General features: G+C 39.1%; 1 protein-coding gene across 4 annotated transcripts in view; it reads left to right on the forward strand.

The window, feature by feature from the left end:
- The window catches only part of srgap1a (SLIT-ROBO Rho GTPase activating protein 1a), a 72,300-nt gene that overhangs the window by 10,518 nt on the left and 37,113 nt on the right, over positions 1-24,669 (forward strand). For all 4 annotated transcript variants that reach the window (XM_079465260.1, XM_079465259.1, XM_079465262.1 and 1 more), the window contains exons 2-4: positions 13,359-13,554; positions 20,428-20,590; positions 23,406-23,468. In XM_079465260.1, coding sequence (XP_079321386.1) covers positions 13,359-13,554; positions 20,428-20,590; positions 23,406-23,468 — 422 coding nt within the window. The remainder of the gene's footprint in view (positions 1-13,358; positions 13,555-20,427; positions 20,591-23,405; positions 23,469-24,669) is intronic.

The following is a 24,669-nucleotide window of genomic DNA, read 5'->3' on the forward strand; positions in this document are numbered from 1 at the left end:
TATAGAAATGTAACACAGCTCCTATAAACAGGCCTTGCAACCTGAGGTATCAGTTGTGTCGGTATGTCCTATGTAAGAAGCAATGTAAATTGATGTCTAGTTTGTACGGTCCACCATTGATTTTGTCCCTCTGTTTCCTTGCTTGCTTGTGTAGTTTTGCCTCCGGCACTGACAGCTGTGGACATCATGCGGTCGTCTTTTCGAGCTATTCGTCCATTTTTACATCTGTTTTATCTTGCATGTAAGGAAAGAGTTTTCCGATGTCATGGAGATTCCGGTCCCCACTGCATTCTGCTGACCTGAACGCTAAGATTCAATGATGAAGTGTGGATTGCGCTGAAAAACATTCAGTTTTTGCACAGCTGGGCTTTTATGTAGGTCTTTGTTTTCAGGTAGGGTAAAAACGAGCACGCTCGCTTTGACGTCTGTCCCAGAAGACCTGGTTCAGTTTTATGATGGCTTAAAGTAATAGGGCTGACAGCCGCGTGGAGCGCCGCTCTGCTTAAGAGAACAGTAACTCAAGGACACAGAACATTGAGTGCCGAAAATAGACCGGGCTTGACACGAAAAGGTTTCTGCACGTTGAAGTGCTGCTTCTTTTATCCAGAAGTGAAGCTCTTGAGCGAGAGCTTGTGTGTTTGCACGAGACGCTTGCAACGTTGCCAAGAGAGAAGTGGTTCATTCTGGGAATGCAGTTGGTGATAAATCTTCACGGGTTTAATTACGGATTACACCGCCTCAAACAAATTACAACTAGAGGAGTTATAAAGCTTGGATGATATTTTTAACTGCCCCAGGAAGAGTTAGAAGTGCTTATTGTTGTTAGAAGAAATTGTGTTTGTTTGTTAAATTGAAACTCAGGAGGCTGCTTTGAAAACTAGTGAGATGCCTTGCGGTGACATCCGAATTTATTAAGAATCAAAATAAGAAGTAACACAAATGTATTATTTAAGTGTCATAAAATGGCAAGAGTTTGGAATGCTGGAAACATAATTTTAGTGGTTTTCATCATAAATTGTAAGGGGACTTGAAAACAGAATCAAAATTCTGTCATAAATAACCCTTGTTCCAAACCTGTATACATCTCTTGGCTTGGTTGAATGCAAAGCAAGATATTTGGAAGAATGTTAGCAACTGACAATGGACCTTTTCACATTACTGGGTTTCTCAGCAGCTGAACTTTTCTTAGTTGGATAAACTTAACACAAAGTGTAGAAACGTTCCTTTTTTCTTACTGTATATTGTGGTTCTCCGCTACACAAAGGGCCGGCTACAGAGCCAACACACCAAACCATTTTAATCAGTGTGACCCGTGGAAGCGTTGTCTTCTCCCTGGAGGAAGAGTGATTTGTTGTCTTTAATGGTGTGTTGTTGGGGTGATGAATGATCATGTGGCGCAGATGCGCATGCATAACCATTGAGGACAGGTTTTGCCACACTGGGGGGACAGCAACACTCCTTATAAATGACCCTCTTAGGGGATCACCTGCGATTTGAGAGACACAATCATCGGGGAATATGACAAGCGGCTTTCTGTCCATTCTTTCTTATGTAGTGGGATGTACGCAAACCAGTAGCAGAGCTTAAAGGTCCAGTGTATGAAATGTATCTGCATCTAGCTGTGAGGTTTCAAATTGCAACCAACGGCTCACTCCACCCCTCCCCTTTGAGGTACGGTGGCTGACACGAGGCTAAGATGCTGTTACGTTTTCGCTTCTTTGCCAAAGGAGATATCGTACTTGCAAAACACGCTCTGTAGAGCAATTTGTTTAGGGCTACTGTAGAAACAACATGGCGAATTCCATGTAAGGGGACCTGCGGTATTCTAAAGTAATAAAAGATAACTCTTCATTATGGGAAGACATAGTTATGTTTATAGGTTTGTTTTTAGGAAAAACAAATATATTTAATGTTTTTTAATCTGTCAGTCATGCCAGGCAATCAGACATGATGTTTCTTGGGTGAAGTGTTTTTTGAACTATGTATGCATTTTATTATATTTTGGAGTTGAATTTCAATCAAGACCCCAGTTCAAAGACAAGATAATATGAAAAAAAGGCATTTATGAAGAGTGTTTTGAAGTGTAACAGCAGGGGTTTTGTTTATAGCATGTCTCTTACGGACCCTTTTACACACTTGTGTGTGCGTGTTTGTTTAGGAGAGACAGGCTGCTTTGTGGATCATATCTGTTGTGTCATTGTCCAGCAGAGATGTGTATGTGGTCCCAGCTGTTCATTTGAGATAAGAAGCTTCATTCACAGTTACCCAGGCCCTAATTCAAAGCCCTGTCCTGTAACCCTGGCCTCACACAAACTTAACTTTTTACAAGACATCCCCATGTGGTTGTGCATTTATATCTTGTTTGTGTATGTGGGCATTTGACTCGACAAAATGTAAAAATGTTTTAAACATAATTTGGCAGTTTTTACATACATATCTGTATTTTCTTTTGACAATCATGTGGTTGTCAATTTGTGGCTTAATTAAGATCAACTAGTGTCCTTGTCCTAATCGTGGTCGGCCTTGCCTTTTGACCTCCTGTCCTTCATGCAAACAATTGGCTTTTTGTGTTAAATGTACACTGTTGTTCCAAACCAAATATTAGCCATTACCCTAGAAATATCTCTTTGTCCACTAGTTTATTACTTTTATTATGCATTACAATATGTAATTTTGTTCAAACACATTTGAATATAATAAAGAAACAAACATCCTATAGGACAAAAGGTTCCCAAAATCGCCCATCTCCTATTTCAGTATCCAATTGTTAGTGACATACTTGATGTCCTTTCAGTCTTTGTAAAATTTCTATTCAAATTGAATGAGCTGATGTGTATGTTGTAGCTGTTGTGTACAGCCCAGACAAGATCCCATCTTTGACATAAAAGCGAGGACAAAAGAAACAGACGTGGCGTAATGTTAAGCAGCGAACTCAATTAGGGCTGCAACAACGAATCGATAAAATCGATAAAAATCGATTATTAAAAATGTTGGCAACGAATTTCATTATCGATGCGTTGTATCGCGCGACTATAACGCGCGCCACATGTTTGAGTGGCGTGAGCGTGGCGTTTCTGTTGCGTGTCAGCTCTGTGGCGGCTGCGTCGTGTTTTCTGTATCTTTGCACACCAGCACCGTGCCTGACGCGGCGCTGGCGCGCTGCTGCTGCTATAGGTGACATAGAGGGAGGCCGCCGACAGACAAGGGTCTTTTATTCACGACAAGTTTAAACTTTTTTCACATAACCTACACCTTCCAAAATCCGAAAAATGAGTAAGTAGGCTGTCTGTTTATTTAAATAACATTTCCAAATGTTTTGTAGCTTTATTACCTGATGTTGGATCGTCACTCAGATGACACACTAGACTACGTTGTTATTGTAGTGTGTCATATTTTTTTCCATTTTTAATCACATTGTTAAGAGCATAAAAAACAAAAATAATTCAGTCACCAATACATTTTGGGGTTTAATACGAACCACAATTCGTATTAAGATGATTCTCAGATATGTTATTTAAGATGTAACGTAATCAATTGATGCACGAGTTTACTTTATGCAATGTGTTTAAGATGGACATAAATTAATATTCCCATTCAATGCAATGTATCTTTTCATTGGATATAGCCTAAGCATTTTCTTGGAGGAAGATTTTATGGAAAAAAGTAGTTAATTGGAGTATTCATTTGCAACATTTTAGTAATAATATCTCATACTTAATAGGACTATTAATGTATAATTTATTTCAATATTCACTTGTTGTTTCTCCAAAAATGCATTTTAAACATGATTTAAGTCCTGATGTTTTCTACAGTGGACATGTAAACCCCGTAACGTGTAGATGTTGGTTTAATGAAATTCAATTTGAAAATACGTTCAAATAAATGATGATTAGCTTTCAAACATCAAAATGGCATTCATTAATATGTATTCGTGTACAAAATTACATATAAACATCTTTTCCTATTCTATTTTGCCTGGAAACGCTTCCAACGCTTGCGTGTCTCGTGAAATATAGGCGTCGATTCAATTCCTAGCATGCACGCGTTTTCCGTGCGGCTCGTCTCACGCAGGCAGTGTGCAAGCTCTAACCTGTTAACATGGGAGCCGATTTAAAAACGGTCACGCCAGGCTTCTGAGACGCTCACGCCACGCATCTAGTGTGTCACAGGACTAAAAAAAGTTGATCGCGCCGCGCAGCATAGCGGAGGAAAAATAAATAAAAAAAGCAGAGCGGAGGTAGAGGAAAGACCATCAGAGAGACCCGAAAAAATTCCAGAAAAAAAAAGCAAACCATGAGAGGCTTCTTGATGGGAAATGCATCATGTAAACCACAGCAAGCTGTAATAATAATATAATAAGTAATAATAAAGCTTTTGAAATATGTTTTGCAATGTCAGTTCTATTTTTCAATAAAGGGTTGAAAATGAATGCTTTTAAAAATTTGTATCCGATTCATCGATTAATCGAACAAATAATCGACAGATTAATCGATTATTAAAATAATCGTTAGTTGCAGCTCTAAACTCAATATAATGCGTGGCATTTCAATAGTACATCTGCCAGCTCTCAGGGTGAAAAAAAGATCAGTTAAACAAAACCTACATGTAATGACATGTTAAAGCAGTGTTTTTGACTAAGTAGGCAGGTGGGACCAATTTCCTGTTTTATTGAATTGTAGTTTTTGGAACAATGGGTTGATTTGGGTATCAAATCATGTGAAACTTATTCCATTTTGTCTGACTGTCATAAAGGGTGATGAAGTTAAAACTTGTGCAAATGTTTGGCAAATGCAGACTGTTTTCCCATCCAACGAGCTTCCAGCGGCACCTCTGCTCTACAGTTAGAGGTCCTGGCTTGACAGAGGCTACTATCTCTTGCCCTGAGGGGTTGAGACTCTCTCATTTTACCTCTAATTACGTCTTTGTTACGGTGAATCCATCTTCCCCAAAGCAAACATACCATGACAGATATACTAGCACAACAGGCTTGGACTTGAATGCAAACGGTGTCCTTCTAGGGTTTCCCTCTTTGGACTTCTGTTGAAAAGAACCGCACATTGTTTTTTTTCAGAGGGCTGGGAGGTGGTGGGGTTGAAGATGATCTTTAAACACTGTTTGGAAGATTTAGGATGTGAACAAGCACTAAACTCTGCCATGTGGCTCATTGGTATTTAAATTATATTTTCTTTCTGAAGTTGGTCACGATGGTCATTGCGGGCCACATGTGTCGTCCTGCTGTCTCTCATGCACAATAATGTTTTTCGAATCTGTCATGGTTTATCTTCTTTTGTTGTTCTGTACGATTAATTGAATTACCATTGTAAACATGGACACCATAAGTGAACCGCCACAGTACTGTTTTGTTAGAGGAATCACAGTCATAGTTACATTTTCAGGCCTTTTTCCAGATTGCAAAGAAAAAAATCTCTATCATAAACATTATGATTCGTTACTAAGGCACTTACCAGTATATTAGCTAAATGTTTAAGTTTCTGTTGTAAAATAAGACGCCTGTTTATTACATTAAATGTAATGGCTGTGTCCGATGGGAGCTCTTAGGAGGTTTTGAAGATGGACCAGGTTATAAAATCAGCTAATAAGTGAGATTTATTACAGAGGATAAGCTTCTTAGCACTTATATTGTGCAGATTGGGTAAAGTAATATATAACGTGTGAGGTTGCTTGACCTGGTTAATGGGATAGAAGATACAATTATTTAATCATTTTCTCACCTCATGTCATTCTAAACCTATAGAGATGTTTTGAAGAACGTTGGTAACCAAACAATATTGGCCACTCTCAAAACATCTTCTTTTGTGTTCCATAAGAGGAAGAGTCATAAACATGTCAGGGGAGAACTACCCTTCAAGTGAAAAGGGACGCTTAATGGTTCTGCGTCAGACGGATTACATACCCTACGCCGTAGCCTGTCTCGTTTCCTGACCCGTACTTCAAAAATAATTACAACTAGTCAACTCGATGTGGACCGGAAGCACTGTGATGGGTCTGCTTGAACCCCTTCCTCAGGTCGAAAAACATTTTCGGCAGCATTTCAGAATGAATTATATAAATAAATGATTTGTTCTATATTAAAATAAATCAAGCTGCAAAAAAATGCACCGTCTATTTTCAGCTATCACTGCTAAATGCTGCTGCGACACGCCAATGGCGCCGCCATGTTAGACAGGGCAACAGTGCACTAAAAGCCCACTGAACCCAATGGTAGAGCTATGCATTTTTGGCATTAAAAACAGGCCGCGTCTTTTTTGGCGCTTGCCTTGATACTGCCAACAATATGCCCGTGGACACTGGCTACTAGCGGTCGGCATGTGTAAGTGCATGTTGGCGTGGACAAAAAAGCACAAGTATAAATAAAAAGAACTGACGCAGAACCATAAATCACCCTAAAGGAGTCAATGAGGGGTGCCAGGCACGGACTCAAGAGTTCAGTCCAAAACAGTTACTAAGACATAGGTTTATAGTTCCCATGCACACAAAATTAGGTAAATTTATTTCTCAAAATAATACCAATAAACTCCTGTACAGAATTACTTTGCAGTTATGTATCTGTACTCGTGTAAGATTGCACAATCTGTTCCTTAGCCAAGCAGTTAAATTACTTCAATTAAAAGTAACATGAGCAAATTCTCTTGCAAAGCCAAATGTTGCACTTGGATGCACCATTGTGCAAAACAATTATCGTATTCATATATACCACGATATTTGCATAGTATGCCAAGGCAACTCTAAGAATAACACAGCAGCCATACTTTCTGCCCATCATCTTCACTGTCCTCTGGTGTCAGTGTCTGGGCTGTCGGGTCGAGCCGAGCCTCTTTGGCTGGAGTTCTTTCTGAACCCCTCACAGTGAGCAGTCAGACATGAGACTGAGCTCCCACAGGGTAATGCTAATGCTTTCCGACGGAAAGCCCCATGTCCAGTGTACGGCGTGGCAATGTCTAAACCAACACTGACCTGACCACATGTCGCCCTTAGTGCTGTCTTCCTGTCTAGATCACAGATCACACTAGCCGTTTGGAGATGCCGGCTTGCTTTATTTGCAGAGCATGGGCGTAGCTTCCCCTTGATTGTATTCACTGCTGAAAGACAAGCTGTAAGCGACTGTGCTTTATTGTAGAGTCTTTGTCAGTGGCCTGTTAATGGTGTGTAATATTTTAGCTGTTGAGGGATTGCGTTCTGCAGGTGTCTCTGAATAGACCCTTACAGTTGAGTTGCATGTTGAATATTAGACAGTGTGTATGGATTAAACTAGTGCAGGTGTTCTTGTGTGCTCTTGAGTCGCCTCACGTGTGGTCCATCCTCCTGGACAGTTTCTTGAGTAGAGTTGTCACTTCACGCACTGCAGGGCATTTGGAGCAACCGGTGCATTTTTGCAGCGCTCCCTGAAGTGGTGTATTCAGATACATTTTTCATTCTTGACGCAAGCAGTTCGTTTGATCTCTGGTTGCGATAAGGCAAAAGCCTCTGTTAGTTAAACATTAGGTGGTGTTTGTGATGCTTATTGATCTCTCTTGAAAACCCCCCACCTAATTACAGGAGAAGATCTGTCAGCGTTATAAACATCTCCAAGCATTTTATTCCAAATGTGGCCCTTCAGAAGGCAAGTCCTGGCAACTCCCTCAAACAGTTTGGCTACTAAATGTACTTTACGAGGTGAAACGTTATCCCAGGCCTCTTTTTTTGCCTCTTCACGCTGGCATTTTCCAAACAAAAGAACAAAGCAAGTCCAAGGAGCATAGAGTGTCATCTTGCTACATTGTACTTTATTCTGAAAAAATGTGACTCCTTTGGCTGTATGAAACTGAAGTCTGAGGGCTTAGATTTTGTTACTTTTCATATTTTTGGGTGGTGTTTTTTTTGGAGGACCTTAAGCAAAAATTCCACGGTTACACGGTATTGCTGTATTACAGTTACAATACTAAAATGTTCAATTTTAAAATGTCTGCGGATACAAACAACAACTTTTCAACTGGACACAATTCAGTTTATTTTTAAGCAACATATAGAGCATGTACGGGAGGTAAAAATTAAACCTTTATTAAAAAACATAAACATCTAATCAATTACACGACTTAAAGGTGCAGTTTGTAACAATTTAGCAGTAAAATATCCAAAAACCACTAGGCCAGTGTTATATATTTTGTTCAGATGAGTACTTACAATATCTCAAATTTTTCCAACTACTTGTAAAATCGCCATTCTAAACCGTGAAACAGGGCAATGCAGTCGCCTGTCAATGGCGTCATTCACGCTTTACCCTTGTTACCACCTTTACTGATGTAGAAACCGCATGACGACAGTGTCGTGCACCAATAGCTTGTTTCGAGCGGTCACCTTTTTATGGACCACAATTATACACAACATTTATATTAATTTACCTCATCCGCTAACATATGATTTCTCATTCCCATCTGATTGATGACCATCAGCGCAGCGGTCGAGTCGAAGACAACAGGTCCCAGCATTCCACGATCCTTCACAACGTCATCAAGCTACGCCGTTGTTTTGATATTGTGCCCTCTAGCAGCGTTTTTTTTACAACCTGTAGCTTTAACGATTTAATTAATTTCATGTAAACACAGCTTATTGTGTTCAATTAAAACTTTTAGTTGTTTGAAACCTTGTCTCTTTAAAACCTCTGTATACCTTGTAACCGGTAACCGGCCCATGACTACCTGAAAGTTCTAGTTTATATCTAGTTTATAATAGTTTAAGTTGTCAGTTATAATCTGATTTTCCCCTGAATTTCATTGGATCTTAATTATTTTTCCTTTGTGTAAACATTGACTTTTTTGGTCACAGTTTTCAGAAACGCATTTTCTAAAAAGAAATCTGTAGTTACATAATCCAAAACAGCTTTACTTGCAAACAAAATGATGTTTACAATTTTTTTTTCTAACTTATTTATTTTATTATCACTATGTCTAAAAGATTTATGACACTTTTTAAGCCGTATAACCAGCATCTGCACTGGTCTAAAAAAACACAAGTCTCCAAACGTTGGATTGGTTTCCATGTGTCTGCTATTGATACATGTGTGACATTTTTGCAGGGCAGCTGTAAGCGGAGGAGTTAGTTGAAGTTCAGAGGAGTTCAGGCAGTAAAGGTGTAATTTGGTCTTATTGAAGCCCTGAACAGGAAGGAACTGCTTCTCTGTAGGTCAGTAGACTGCAGTCAGACCAGACTCAAAGGACTGATGCATATAGACAAAGATAGCCTTAGGGCCAGACTTTCCTGTTTATGTGTGTGTGTTTGCAGGCCTGCAGACTTCTTGGGAAATGGTAATGAGCTAATAGCTGGACACAGACCTCTGAGTTTCAGACTTCCTGCTGTAGCTGAAGAAGACCTGCACTTAGACAACACATGTGCCCCACATTCAAGTTATCATCACCACATGAAATAGCTTCATAGAGCCTGTTGTGACTCTTGTGCATACGTTTCACATTTTTCTTTGTCAAACCACAAATAAACAGTTTTTTATTGCTGGAAAGGCTGGCGTTTAAATGAAACATTTCATCATTTTCTTTGATTAATTATTTTTTCAGTAAAGTTATTTAAAGGCATAGTTCACCCAAAAAAGAAAAAAGTTTGGACGCTTCTGTCGTTCCATACACGTATGACTTTGTGTCTTATGCAGCACACACAAAAATATATTTTGGAAAACACTGGTGGTAACCAAACAACTTGGAAGCCCATTGACTTCCATTATATGTGCACAATACCAAGGACACATTTCTCAAAATATCTTATGCGTTTCACAGAAGAAAGAATTAATACAAGTATGGAATGAATTAAGGCGAGTATATGATTTAGATTTTTAGGTGAAACTTCCCTTTAAATTGAAATCATTACAGAACAATACAGCGTTTGTGCTTCATACAAAATGCTGTTTTAAACAGAAGTGCAGGAAACTGTTTTCGGTTACGTTGGTAATGATGATGTCTAAATTGCTCTCGGCTCCCTGTTACACCATGGGTGGTTGCTGTATTACGTCAATCGTGTTTTCTGCTCCCGGGCTGAAATTATACGAGATACGGGATATCTGATTTTTCCCTTGAGGATCAATAAAGTTGTCTTGCCATAACGTTGCGAGATGACATTATGCCCTAATCTATAATGTCAAACGGATGATAAATGCTAGTATCGCACTGCAAACGCAGAAATCATTCCGGCTGTCTTGTTAGATTTGTATTATGCAAGACATCAGCGAAACACTTGAATTTGAGATTCCTCCTTTATTTAAAAACAATTGTCCTATTTGAAATGGACTTTCTTTTGGATTTTTCTTTGTGATGCTCGAACTGGTTTTTCAGTCATTTACTCATGCATAATAATCACATTCCCTGTTGTATTTGTTTGGGATATAGCCTAGCTAACTCAAGCCTCGGATGTGTCATTCAGTTTAAGTTATGCGGTAACGTGTTTTCCGAAGGCCTAAAGAGGAGGTTGGGATTAAGTTTAGCTCACTTTCTATTTATTTTTCATGTCCCTGGAAAGATGGAACTAAATTTGGGCTGTGGTTTAGGTCCCGTGTCGACTTGCAGTAGTTTCTCAAACAAGACAGCTTATTATAGCTAAAATGTGTCCTAAACTGCTCTCTGAAATGTCAGAAGTGAGTAGACTCTCCCTGATGGACTGCAGTTGGTAAAAACCAATCTAACCAGGGACGATCGTGTGTCCTTGCCTTTGAGCCCTGGAGTAAAGCTGACTGACGGATGTCTGCGAGCTGTGGATATTCCCTGGCCACTGCCCACCTGTCTACCTGTCTTCTAAAATGAGCTTTTTTTGCCATGCAGTGTCTCTATTTATAGTTTTAATAGATAATAGCTGTAATATATGTCTAAGACTGAAATGTGCAGTTTTCTCCGTTTTGAAGAGAATAATGCTGTACGTGAACACAGGTCTCCTGACAAATGGTGCTATTTCAGGAACAGGCGATGAGTCGTTCTGCATACACAATTTTGGTACAATATGTCCCACATAGCTTTTGGCACAGGCAGTTTGTAGCGGAACAGAAGACAAATGTCTAAATTTTGAATCGGTCAGTTTAATGGCTTCAGTTACACAATGTTATTGATTTAATATCTTATTGTAGTGCTCATTTGCTTACCTGAATCACTTTTTTAGTCTGCTCTGACTGAAATCTGTTCTTCCTGGTCCGTCACAGAAGTCATTTTTCTTTTCTTGAACGTCTAATGGAGCTCATAAACCGTTCCCATTTATCTCTAAATGGAGCTTGGCTCTGTTGTTTGCTTACATAGTTTCCAGCTCTTTAAAGAATAGCAATCTCAGATATATGCTCATCCCATCCATTAGCTATCTCGGGAACCCATCAGTGGGCACGGAAATATTAAAGCTAACTGTAGAGACGGACCATGAGCCGATTAGCTCGGATTCCACCTTGAGGTCTTGTTTGTGTAGTTTCAAACGGCGCACAGGTGCTCGAATCCATCTCTATGTTTGAAGTGGATCACAGGGGCTTTGATCGTAGACAAGGTCTCACACATGCTTGAGCACACCGGCTCCATGCAGATGTTTACCCATACATATGACCTCACGGGATGAGGAATGTTCTTTGTAATCATGGAGGGTCACTTGAAACCGCCGATGAGGGACGTTGAGCTCATAACGTTTCGAGTTACTCCTGGAATCTCTTTGAATGTCTTTGAGGTAATGGTGTAGATTATGTAAACGATAATGTACAGTCAGACGGTCATTCGTGCAAAATTAATCACGTCGGTGCTCGGGCATCCAGATACAAAAATAGTGATACTGAGGTAGTCGAAGAAAAACGGTTGACCTTAAAATGCAGTGATTGACCAATCAGAACGAAGTGTTCCAGAATAAAGTAGTAACAAGGATGATGTTTTAAGGTGTGTCATTTTCAACACAATGCATTATGTGAGGTGGCGAATTCGTAGTCTTATTCGCACATTTTAGTACTATTTGCTTTCGTGCCAGTGACGTTAGGTTTAGGGGTGGGGTTTGGGGAGGGGCCTCAGTATTGCTTTTTTAATAATCGCATGTTTTTGTGCGATTCGCATTGTAAAAATTCATTCAAATAAGCCACCTCGTAAAAATGTTTACCTATTCCTGTGAGATCCGGATGTTATCTGTGCGTGTTAGATAAATAATAAATGTATAATTAATATAATATAATATAATACATATTTTAATAAAACTTTTAAGATGATTAGTTATAGCTCTTAAGTCATGCAGCGCTTTTCAAACAATGTTTGTTGTCCCCTTACTAAAGTTAACCATGGTTTTACTCCAGCAACCCATATTTCTTGGCTTTATTTGTTTGTAGTAAAGCCATAGTACCCACAAATTTACCATGGTCTCACCATGATATTTGTAGTAAAATTCTCAAATTAACAACATGGTTATATAATAAAAACACCTAAAGGGCTGCACCTAAAGTAGACTTTGTCGATTTTTTTAAATATGAGGTTTTACACGTCCCTAAAATTTCAGCAGCGTGGGAATAAATATTTGCTTGTCAAGATTCAACCAAATCAGTTTTTACTATGAAATACTTTGGATTTGCTAAAAGTAAATGGAAACTCACTGAACTAAAAACTTTTTGTTGCTGTAAGCTTCCTTGCACCTTTGTCGTCGCATTGATACTTAAACAACTATTTATGCGTGTTATTAATGTTCTCTTGCTTACTCCTGCTTTTCTTTTTCTTTAATAAGCTTGCACAGCTGTTATAGGCTATCGCATTTCTCCCCATAAGAATAATTTCCACCTTCTCTTCTGTTGAAATAATTGTGTTTTAAAGCACCCTGGCATTGTGTTATAGCCTGTCAAGGTGGACTTGTTGTTCAGAAAACCCACATTATGAGAAATACATTAAACATGTTGGGTCTCTCGGGGCCACGAGAGGAAGTCTAACGTATATTATGGAATGGAGCTCGAGAGCTTCTACGGTGTGCTGCAAATTTAATGGGCTCCATTCCCTATGACGAGGGGGCAATCGCATGAGGAAACCGGAGGTAATTTAGCCCAAAAATGCTTGTTAAAAGAAGTGCAGTGCCTCTGTGGCTGTTTGAGCTGTACACAGAGTAGATCAATAGGTTTGTTCTGGGACCATTTCTCATTCAGACTGTAATGAAACGCAGGGAACGGCCAGAACATGCTCCATCTGATGATTTTAGATTACCGTCACGTTGCAGATCATGCAAAATGGAACAAATGCCGGCAAAGCATTTTAAAGCAAAGCAATGCAACTAAAATGATTTGTCTCCTGTCATGTTTTCTGATTTGGGTTTTAATGCGTAATGTTATGACAAACGTGTGTTCTGACAGACTGTTTCTGAATGTGTTTGTTCAGAGATCCGAGCGCAGCTGGTGGAGCAGCAGAAATGTCTGGAGCAGCAGACGGACATGAGGGTGCAGCTTCTTCAGGACCTCCAGGACTTCTTCCGCAAGAAGTCGGAGATCGAAATGGAGTACTCGCGCAACCTGGAAAAGCTGGCCGAGCGCTTCATGGCCAAGACCAGGAGCACCAAAGACCACCAGCAATATAAGTGAGTGTGTATGAGCGTTTGTGTGCTTGCTCGTGTTTTGCTTTCTGTCTGGAATTGTTGTGCTTTTGTTGGTATCATGGTCCTGCATAAAGAGTACATCAATTGAAGTTATCAATGCACCCTACAGTTCGTATATTGTATATTTATATGAAGTATGTTGTTTGTCGTGCCTAACAATATTATTTCTTTATGGTCAGTTTTGTAACCGCTGTAATGCACAACCTTGTTATTTTTACTGATTTATTTTCCAGACAGTGTTGACATGATGATATGTAAATTTGCTCTCATTATTCCAGTTGATTTGCTTTCTGGAAAATGTAGCTCTACATTTACATAACTTTGGTACAGAAAATGCTGGTGCAATATGAAATATAGTGTGTTTGACTTTCACTTCTGTAAATAGACCAAATTCAGTTTAAGAGCCCCAAATGAGTCCAGCAGCTGAGTACAACTGATGACAGTGGACAATCTCTACAGCGCTTGTGGTTGATGTCGTCTGCCTCCTTCAATGTGACTTTTATGCATTTGACAGATTCTTTTATGCAAAGCGATATACATTGCATTACAATGTATACTTTTTTTAAATCAGTTTTCCATGACCTTCGCACTGCTAACACAATGCTCTGCCAGTTGAGCTACAAAAACAGTTTTGAAAGCCAAGATGCCAAACTTGGCAATTCATAATGCATGAGCGTGATGCCCAAATACAGAAGGGAAATTAGTTTCTACACTTTTTGGAGACTTGGAAAAACCAGTAGTGCTGTGAGGTTGGCTGGCCATTTCTAAAGCCAGCTTGGCTCAGCTGTGTTTTGAATAAATTGGCATCAAAATGTGCTTGAATGTGATGTATTTAGTTGGGATATCTTCATCCTGGAGCTCTTCAGCCAAGTGGCTTGAAGAGTTGTTTAAAACTTTAATAGTGGAGGCATTTGAGTTTTTAAACTTGGAAGCACATTTTGCAACCACAGAGCTTCGGTAGAGAGGCCCAGACTGTGGCCTTGCTCCATAGTCCGAAGGTCTGGCCTGATTTCTCACCGATGGCGTCAGGACGAGACCATCGGAGCGTGTGTACCCCAATGTTGAAGTTGGCTGCATTTACAGGGTCAGCAGAAATCCACAGCGAGAGGGAAGATTAAGCGATTGTTTGTCAAGAAACGCAGTGTTTCCCCTTCCTGTGGGATTATAGCCACCGTTCATAGCAGAAAACAGAATCAATCTTCTCAACGGCACTAGAAGCCTCTCTGGTGACTCTCAGAGTAAAGTGTGATGGATTGAATTCTGTGTTTTATTTTTTGTGAATCTCTGTTGCTTGAGCTACTGTATGCAGGAGTTTGGCAAGGACTGTACATTCATATCGGTCATTTGGCACTTAAGGCAAAATGTTAAATGCTCAATTATTTGCAAGTCACTTTGGATAAAAGCATCTGATGATGCAAATGTAAACCATTAGTAAATGCACACGAGTTTCAGATGAATCTCACAAATAAAGAATTATTGATTTGTGCACTACGTTGTGTGGTTCAGTTGGGTATAGGAATAGGTTACTTTAATATAGTTTGTTGGAAATATTTTGTGTTTTATTGCATGTAAAAATACATTGATAAACAGTTTTTGTGTTCTTCTATTAAGAGCAGTGGTTAACCAGTTTTCAATAGTGAACCCAATACCATCTAAGAAACATTTCTCCAATGTATGTTCTGTCCTCGTGCATACACACACCCTTAAAAGCCAACGAAACCGGCAGTATTTTTGTCAGTGTGTGGTTTGCCTTTCCCCCAGAGGACACTGTCGTCGTGGCGACATGGTGGCTGGTGCCTGGTATAGTGCATGTGTTTATTGAGCTAACAAGCATTGTATGCTATTTGCCCAGGGAGGGATGCTCGGGTCAGATTTAGGATGGAAATTATTACAGCAATATCACACAACTGTCTAATAGCGCCCTTATATTGGTCACACACCATGCATTCTACATTTCAATGGTTATAACGATATTTTCCAGATTTATACCGGTTTCCGGTACATGACTGTATTTTTTTACCACATTTTATACTTATGGAGAGAGGAAATACTGCAGTTGATTGACTTAAAATGGCCTTTTCTACTTTCATATGGTGAGTGAATATTGTAGAAAAATGCCACACTAGTGTTATATAGGTTAGCAAGTCCCACAAAATGATGCGGGTTATCAAGAGGTGGCACTCATGATGAAGTGAAGGAATCAGGATGCATGACAGTTGCGGTCAACATACAGAACCCTTCATCTGTGCAAATTTTGCAAGCAACTTTTAACTACACAATGTAAACAATCCCCTTCCCCTATTATAACAGCAAAGTTTAGACTACTTTAATAACCGAAAAGCATACACCGGTAAAACGGCATTTTAAAAATTAATACAATAACAAAAATACTCACGGGTATACCACCCATCACTACGTTCGAACCTTTGAAACTGGGGTTGCCAGCTTCGTTGCACACTTCTCTGTGAAACATGCTTGTAAAGCATTGGAGAAGCTTTGTGTGTTCTGCCCTCAAACTTAAGGGTTTGTTATACATTATGTCTGTTCGGCTGCATGTTTTTCTGCTTTCTTGCACATATATTTGAGGACCTTGTTAAAGTGTGGTTAACACTGGCATTTAAGTATCAATGAGCTGTCAATATATTGGCGATCCCCATCTCATCAGCCTGGGGTGTAAGGTGCATTGAAAGGATGCTCAACTTGACTATCTTAAAGGCAGACTTCACCTGAAAATGTACATTCTGTCATCTCACCCAATTTCTAACCCTGTTGTCATTTTAAACCTGTACGACTTATGCAAAACACAAAAGAAGATATTTAGAAAATGTAAGTAAACAAAAACCTTTGGTCCCTAGTCACTCCAATTGTATGAAAACTCAACCAATGCAAGTCAACGGGGACCAACAGTTTGGTTTAACTGTAGCCCTTTAATTTATCACCTCATTTTCATCTCATGCAGTTGTCAAGGCTTGGTCCAGTAAGCCTCTGCTGATATCATATCACCATATTTTTCTATTTTTGTCAACGTTATTTAAAGGTAACTTCACATTGTAATGCAGTTAATGCATACATACATTTTGTGCAAGGATTCGAGAGTATCCCAAAATGTAAGCTGTGCATCTGAGCATGGTGATGACACAACGGCTGTGGCCCTTCGGAGGGACAGGCCTGTTGGAAACCAGTGGTTATTTAATCCCGTCTAATCACTACCGCTGGTGTTCTAAGTCCTTGAATGGTGCGACCACAGTTCTGTTGTGTTACTGGCTGCTTCTGTAACAGTCACATGATTTTATAATGATCTCATCGTGGCCTTCAATTACCCAGGGTGACATCAACTACAGTGGAGTTGGTGCCTGTTTTACCTGCCAAATGTTGTAACGCAGTTCTGGCCGCCCATGAACTCCCTGCATTGATCCACACAAGGACATCAGTCCCCATTTCCTTTTCACTTCCTGGTCTATTACCTCCGCCCTCTTTCTGTTTCCTGTCACCTTCAGGCTTTTTAGGAAGCCCCTGAAGTGCTTTACTATTCCAGTAATGTGTCCCAGTTCACATCAGTCTCAAATACTTTGAAATATGTGCATTTTAGAAATGTTATTGTGCAGTTATTTCCTTTTATGTGGGTTTGTGGTGTACTATTCACATTAAAGGTATAGTTCCCCCAAAAATGTAAATGTTCTCTTTCACTCACTATCAGGTTGTTCCAAACCTGGACTATTTTGGTTTAACTGTAGCCCTTTAATTTATCACCACATTTTCATCCCATATTTTTCTATTTTTGTCAATGTTATTAAAAAGCAGCTTCGCATTGTAATGCAGTTTCCTGGACCTCGATTTCTTTCCAGGTTTCGTAACGTACTCATGGTTTATTCATGCGTTTTAGCACAGCAATTTTTGCTGCTTCACGAATGGAAATCACGTGTAAACTTCAGCTTCGCGACTCCCAGCTTGACTCCGTCACGTTCTCAACATACTGCATACATCCAGAAAGAACAGAGTGCATTCTCAAGAGGCCGAGGCAGTCTCAAGAAAGGGTTTTACAGTAATTACAGACTGACAGAAAACGCACAGGCTCCCATAATTCTCCCTGCAATCTGTATCCCCCTCCTGCGAGCTGAGCGTTCATATTGCGACCGTGCATCCCTGGGCTTTTAGCTCAATTAGATTATCCGTTTGATCCAGTCTGGCACAGAGGACTTGATCTTTTAACCCTGACTCTTTAAACATGTCAGTTATTCAGGCGCTTGTCATCTTGTTTTCTTTCGCAGAACTGGTAGAGCATGGTGCTGACAACAAGGTCATAGGTTAGGTTGCCACATCACACATTAAAACTAGATGCATGAATTAGTGGTCGACCGATATGGGTTTTTCAATAGCCGATTCCAATATTAAGAAAGCACCGTGCCAGATTGACCGATGAGAGGCCGATATAGCAAATGCAATTAAATGAGAGACATACAGAAAATTGGTAAACCAAATGAACAGTTAGTAACAGACTTGAACACACGAAGAGGTCCACACATGACATTATATTAGCTGTGGGCAGCTATATGGCAGTATATTTGGTCTTTTACATTCAAGTACATTCATGCTAAAGAAATGTAAAAATATATTTCCTGTTTTTCTAAAATACTCTCTTAAATATTTCTGCTCAGCTGGAGCGGATGCATATTTATCCACTTGGATCGGATGTGTATATTTGACGTATATGTATATTCTGTATTTTTTTTAGTTAGTATTATTTGTATGCACCATGGGCCTGAGAGTAACGCAATTTCAATCCTCTATATGTATGTACTGTACATGTGGCAGAATTGACAATAAAGCAGACTTTGATATCATCATGGTTTGTGTCATAAACATGTTGGGAGGCCGCAGACCTTCACCTGCAGCATTGACATGCAATACCAACAAGGGAAACGGAGATGAAAACTACTTCCTTGCATTTTTCTTGCCTGCCAAATTCCATAATTTCCTTAATAAATGCCAATGTTCCGTTCCCTTATTCTTTCGTGATTGGTTGTCATACCTGGAAACATATACGCATGGATACATATAGCTCACATATAGAGCTGCAACTAACGATTATTTTAATAATCGATTAATCTGTCGATTATTTGTTCGATTAATCGATGAATCGGATACAAATTTTTAAAAGCATTCATTTTCAACCCTTTATTGAAAAATAGAACTGACATTGCAAAACATATTTCAAAAGCTTTATTATTACTTATTATATTATTATTACAGCTTGCTGTGGTTTACATGATGCATTTCCCATCAAGAAGCCTCTCATGGTTTGCTTTTTTTTTCTGGAATTTTTTCGGGTCTCTCTGATGGTCTTTCCTCTACCTCCGCTCTGCTTTTTTTATTTATTTTTCCTCCGCTATGCTGCGCGGCGCGATCAACTTTTTTTAGTCCTGTGACACACTAGATGCGTGGCGTGAGCGTCTCAGAAGCCTGGCGTGACCGTTTTTAAATCGGCTCCCATGTTAACAGGTTAGAGCTTGCACACTGCCTGCGTGAGACGAGCCGCACGGAAAACGCGTGCATGCTAGGAATTGAATCGACGCCTATATTTCACGAGACACGCAAGCGTTGGAAGCGTTTCCAGGCAAAATAGAATAGGAAAAGATGTTTATATGTAATTTTGTACACGAATACATATTAATGAATGCCATTTTGATGTTTGAAAGCTAATCATCATTTATTTGAACGTATTTTCAAATTGAATTTCATTAAACCAACATCTACACGTTACGGGGTTTACATGTCCACTGTAGAAAACATCAGGACTTAAATCATGTTTAAAATGCATTTTTGGAGAAACAACAAGTGAATATTGAAATAAATTATACATTAATAGTCCTATTAAGTATGAGATATTATTACTAAAATGTTGCAAATGAATACTCCAATTAACTACTTTTTTCCATAAAATCTTCCTCCAAGAAAATGCTTAGGCTATATCCAATGAAAAGATACATTGCATTGAATGGGAATATTAATTTATGTCCATCTTAAACACATTGCATAAAGTAAACTCGTGCATCAATTGATTACGTTACATCTTAAATAACATATCTGAGAATCATCTTAATACGAATTGTGGTTCGTATTAAACCCCAAAATGTATTGGTGACTGAATTATTTTTGTTTTTTATGCTCTTAACAATGTGATTAAAAATGGAAAAAAATATGACACACTACAATAACAACGTAGTCTAGTGTGTCATCTGAGTGACGATCCAACATCAGGTAATAAAGCTACAAAACATTTGGAAATGTTATTTAAATAAACAGACAGCCTACTTACTCATTTTTCGGATTTTGGAAGGTGTAGGTTATGTGAAAAAAGTTTAAACTTGTCGTGAATAAAAGACCCTTGTCTGTCGGCGGCCTCCCTCTATGTCACCTATAGCAGCAGCAGCGCGCCAGCGCCGCGTCAGGCACGGTGCTGGTGTGCAAAGATACAGAAAACACGACGCAGCCGCCACAGAGCTGACACGCAACAGAAACGCCACGCTCACGCCACTCAAACATGTGGCGCGCGTTATAGTCGCGCGATACAACGCATCGATAATGAAATTCGTTGCCAACATTTTTAATAATCGATTTTTATCGATTTTATCGATTCGTTGTTGCAGCCCTACTCACATATCACCTGTAGAAGTTATGTGAGGGATTTTAACGCTTCTAGATCTCACAGCATCCTGACGGTGGAGCCCAGTCCGAAAGATGGATCCGTCTGTGTTCTCATCCATGTTGTGAGCGAAACGCAGAGATGGTCCTGACAGCTCGCAGAGAGAAGCCGTTCATTGTTTTGATCGATCTCTTTCTCTCTCCTTTATGCAGGAAAGACCAGAATCTCTTGTCCCCGGTGAACTGCTGGTACCTGTTGTTGAACCAGGTTCGAAGAGAGAGCAAAGATCACGCCACTCTGAGCGACATTTATCTCAACAACGTCATCATGCGCTTCATGCAGATCAGTGAAGACTCCACACGCCTTCTGAAAAAGGTATTTTACAATTTCTCTGTTTTAATTTTACCGCAACATTTCACAATTGCCTTAAACTTGGTTATAAAATGGCAAAAATTGTTATTAATTGTTGTTTCTTTAGTAATTCTCCCTTGTTGAATTGAATTATTCATTTCATACACTTCCTCCTTGGAAAGCAGGAAGCATAAGAGGAAAATGCATTTCAAGAGATATCAAGTCAATGCTCTCCTCTTTTAACACATACCTGCCGGCTTTTAAAGGCATATGTAGGACTACATTTTTTTGTGCATTCGCTCTTCAGATTTATGATCTATGTCCGGCCATACAGGACATTTGCTTCTGTGGTGTGGTTCTCTACTGTATAGTTATAGAGAGTACTGCCTCTCGTTTGATGTCCGTGGTCCCGTGACCAAAGCTACGTGGCGGACCCTACAGCACAGGCCACAGAAGGGGGCGACTCCCAAATAGATTATGTGCATGCAAGTCATGTGAGTCGACCACAGCACAAATTACTAGGCTGGCATGCAGGAGATAAAAGTTGTGGTCTCGAACATGGGTTACTCAAAGGGCTTGACTGTCAGATTTGACCTCAGATGACACACCCACGGTCCGCCCATAATTTCTCTAACCGTCTGCTGCATATTGATCAGAACTTGAAATAACTAGCTTATATGCAACATTACTGTGCCAATTTTATGTGATTGTTTTCTCTTCTTTTTTTTAACGTTTTTGTGTACCATTGTTTGTTAAAAGTACTGTTTTGGGGCAGTTTGTATAAAGGACCAGAATTTTGCGACACAAGATCACTTATGATATTTATAAAACCAGAGACAGAGGTGGTTTCATCTAACCTGACATTGTTGCATGTTAACACATAGTGCCCATTACAGTAAGGTACGTCTATAATTACAAAAAACAGGTGCTCCTCACAGCTGTTTTCATACGGATGAATGCCTTATGTTACCTACCAGGCAAATAAATAGATCTACATCACAACTTCAAAGGCCTCATGAGTCATAGGATGAGCTTGTGTTGAAGGAAACCTGAAAACAAAGCTGATATACACAACTTTTAATCCACACGAAGACATGTCTAAATACTGTTGGCACTCAAATAAGTTTGACTAGTTGTATAACAAGGTGACCCTGTCCCCTCTTTGCTGATGGGCAGTTTTTTTTTACCAAAGTGGTTTTCTTTTAATTTGTGTAGCTCAACTTATACAGCATTGCATTAAGGTGAATGTAAATGCAAAGTGTTCATGCTGGGTGAATAGGTTTTGACAGGTCTTTCTCCTAATGTAGTTTAAACACTACTATAAGACTAGATCACCTTTTAATTATTAAATTGTAATTTTTCATTAAGAAAATGTCCATGTCCAACTACTCTTTCCTGTAATCATTGCCCCTGCTTGCTTTAATCACTACATGATTTCAATATCACATCCCCTGCTTGTTTATTAATTTTAATCAATAAAAAATACTTATATATATATATATATATATATATATATACACAGGATATATTTATATGAAGAGTTTATTTCCAAATCATATTTTTTATTGTGCATTCCAATATCAATATCAATCAAACGTCAGTTGAAAAATTTTACACAATTTGGAAACAAACACTTCATATATATAAACCCATATTACCTATGCAGTACTTATAAATCATTCAATGCGTTCAAGGTTGTTATTATTTATATTTGTTTTCATTATTTATTTGATAATTTGCCGTTGAGATGAATGTCAAAGGCAGAACAAAATGGTTCTTATATGAATTTCGGAGTGAATTGTTAATTGGGGAACCAGAAAAAGGTCCTTCCATACCATTTGCAGCCCCTTTCTCCTCTATAACAATTTAAAATGATAGAAAATGAAAATTCTTTGAATCCATTGATCAACTATAAAAGGCATAGAAATTCACAAAGATTGAGAGTATAAAGTATACATTGTCAATGCTAACACGAGCTCAAAATACACACCCCACAGCTGTACCACTTCATTTTTAGAGCATGTATAATGCTGCCTTCTGTTATAAAGTGCACAACCATAGACACGGTACTGTTTTTGACTTTGTACTTGTTATAGGCTATGAGGATGGTCCTTTCAACCCTTTCATGGCCTTTGAAGGTTGTCCATTTGTATAGCTATATTCATTTTAATGGGATAATATTACTCTAATATGACTTGGTTTGGCTATTTATGGAGTTAAGAAATGATCATGAAGTTCTACTTTTCCCTTGGCTTACGCAAGCCTGGCCTGTCATACTAAAAAAATCACCCACGCTCTGCATTTATACGATTGGATCTTACTATATGCGACTTTCATTTTCGCATTTACATACATCTATTTCATAGAAGCTTTGGCTGCTGTGAGGTATGGGAGGAAGCGTGATTAAAAGCATAGAAGAGGCATGATGCTCTCATATCTGTTTGGGTCTGCATGCCCGGACACTGCCTGTACTGTACGATGAGTCACGGGGGTATTTTAGTATTTAGCGTTTACTTATGCCTTTTTTGATCCTGCGGGAGTGTTGAAGTGCGCACATGCGCACACACAGCTGTTTACTCTCGAGTGTGTGTGAAGGTTCTAGTTGTGTTCGGATTAGTTTGACATTTTGACCTCCACAGGACATGTGTGACCTTGTTAGTCTTGCAGTCCACATGCAGCTGAGCTGAATTAGTTGAGTTTAGCAAAACATGTCCAGGAACAAAAGCAACGGTTTTGTTTAAAAATATATATCTGATCATTTTTAGCTTTGTGACATATATTTTGTCACTTATTGATAATGTTGATAATGATAATTACGTATCTCTCTTTCTCTCTTCAGAGTAAAGATATCACCTTTCAGCTGCAGGAGGATTTAATGAAAGTTCTCAACGAGCTCTACACGGTAAGTGCAGTAATGATAACACGGATCTCGGTTGACATCAGTGGACTTAGTTGAACCATGTACTGTGATAGCAGCTCTCTTGTGAGAACAGAAACATATTAGGTAACCTCAACATCCAGGTGTCCACTGTATACCATGGTAAAAGATCTGTGAAGCTGAATACACTTCACGCATAAAAACTACATATCTGACCTCGTTGGATTACGTTGTTCACACCGGTTATCAATAGTTAATAGTCAACACTTTATTTGTAGCTGTCAGGTCCACTGCAATAGCTCTGAAGATGAATGAATCCCCTGTGGTCTAAATAGGATGCTAATGTATTCCCACGTATACCTGTGGATTTGTTGAACACTCTTTTTTTGTGTTTTTCCTTTGAACATCCATTCTTTTTTATGTGACATGTTGCACTTCGTAAGGACAAGCTACAAACATATTGTTCATCCAGTAATGAAAATCGTGTTTTTATTTATTCACCCTCATGTGGTTCAAAACCTTTATATGACCGTGTATGATTCTTCTGTGGAACACAAAACAAGATTTTGAGAAATGTTTTGGTGGTTTTGTAACCATACAATGGAATTCAGTGGGGTCCAGTGTTGTTTGGTTTTATATCAAAATATATTTTGTGTTCTGCACAAGAAAAAAAATCATAGTTTTGGAACGGCATGAGGTTGAATAAATTAGTGAAAATGTTTATTTTTTGGGTGAACGATGATATATTCAGTTTTTTAGGCACTTTTTTTGCATTCCATCACCAAAATCGATCGAGAAACCTCTGCCCCAGACACCGTTTGTAAATCTTATGGAGCAGTATTTGCACAATGTTCGTTTTTGTAGTAAAGTTACACAATACAGCTTATTTTGATCAGTGTAGAAATATATTTTCACGTTTGACCTGATTTAGCCTTTTCGAGGAAAACCGTTCTGATCCGTTGCATCAGAAACCCTCCACGCGACCACAGCCGGTGAAATAACAGGTCTGGTGCGATTTTAAAATGGGTCTTTCTAAAACGGGCAGAAATGTAAACAGAGTTCCAGACCAGTAAATGGAGTGCCGGGCCCATGGTTTTCTCCGCTATCCTGGCCACGTGTGTAATTATACAGGCCTGGACAACAGAGCACTGTGCTGCTTGCACTGTAGATATTTATGAACAATATTTAGTTTGGTTATGTTCTCTTTTGTGGCTTTACTGTACCA

Source organism: Barbatula barbatula, assembly GCF_947034865.1.
Source record: "Barbatula barbatula genome assembly, chromosome: 10".
In the NCBI taxonomy this organism is placed as follows: domain Eukaryota; kingdom Metazoa; phylum Chordata; class Actinopteri; order Cypriniformes; family Nemacheilidae; genus Barbatula; species Barbatula barbatula.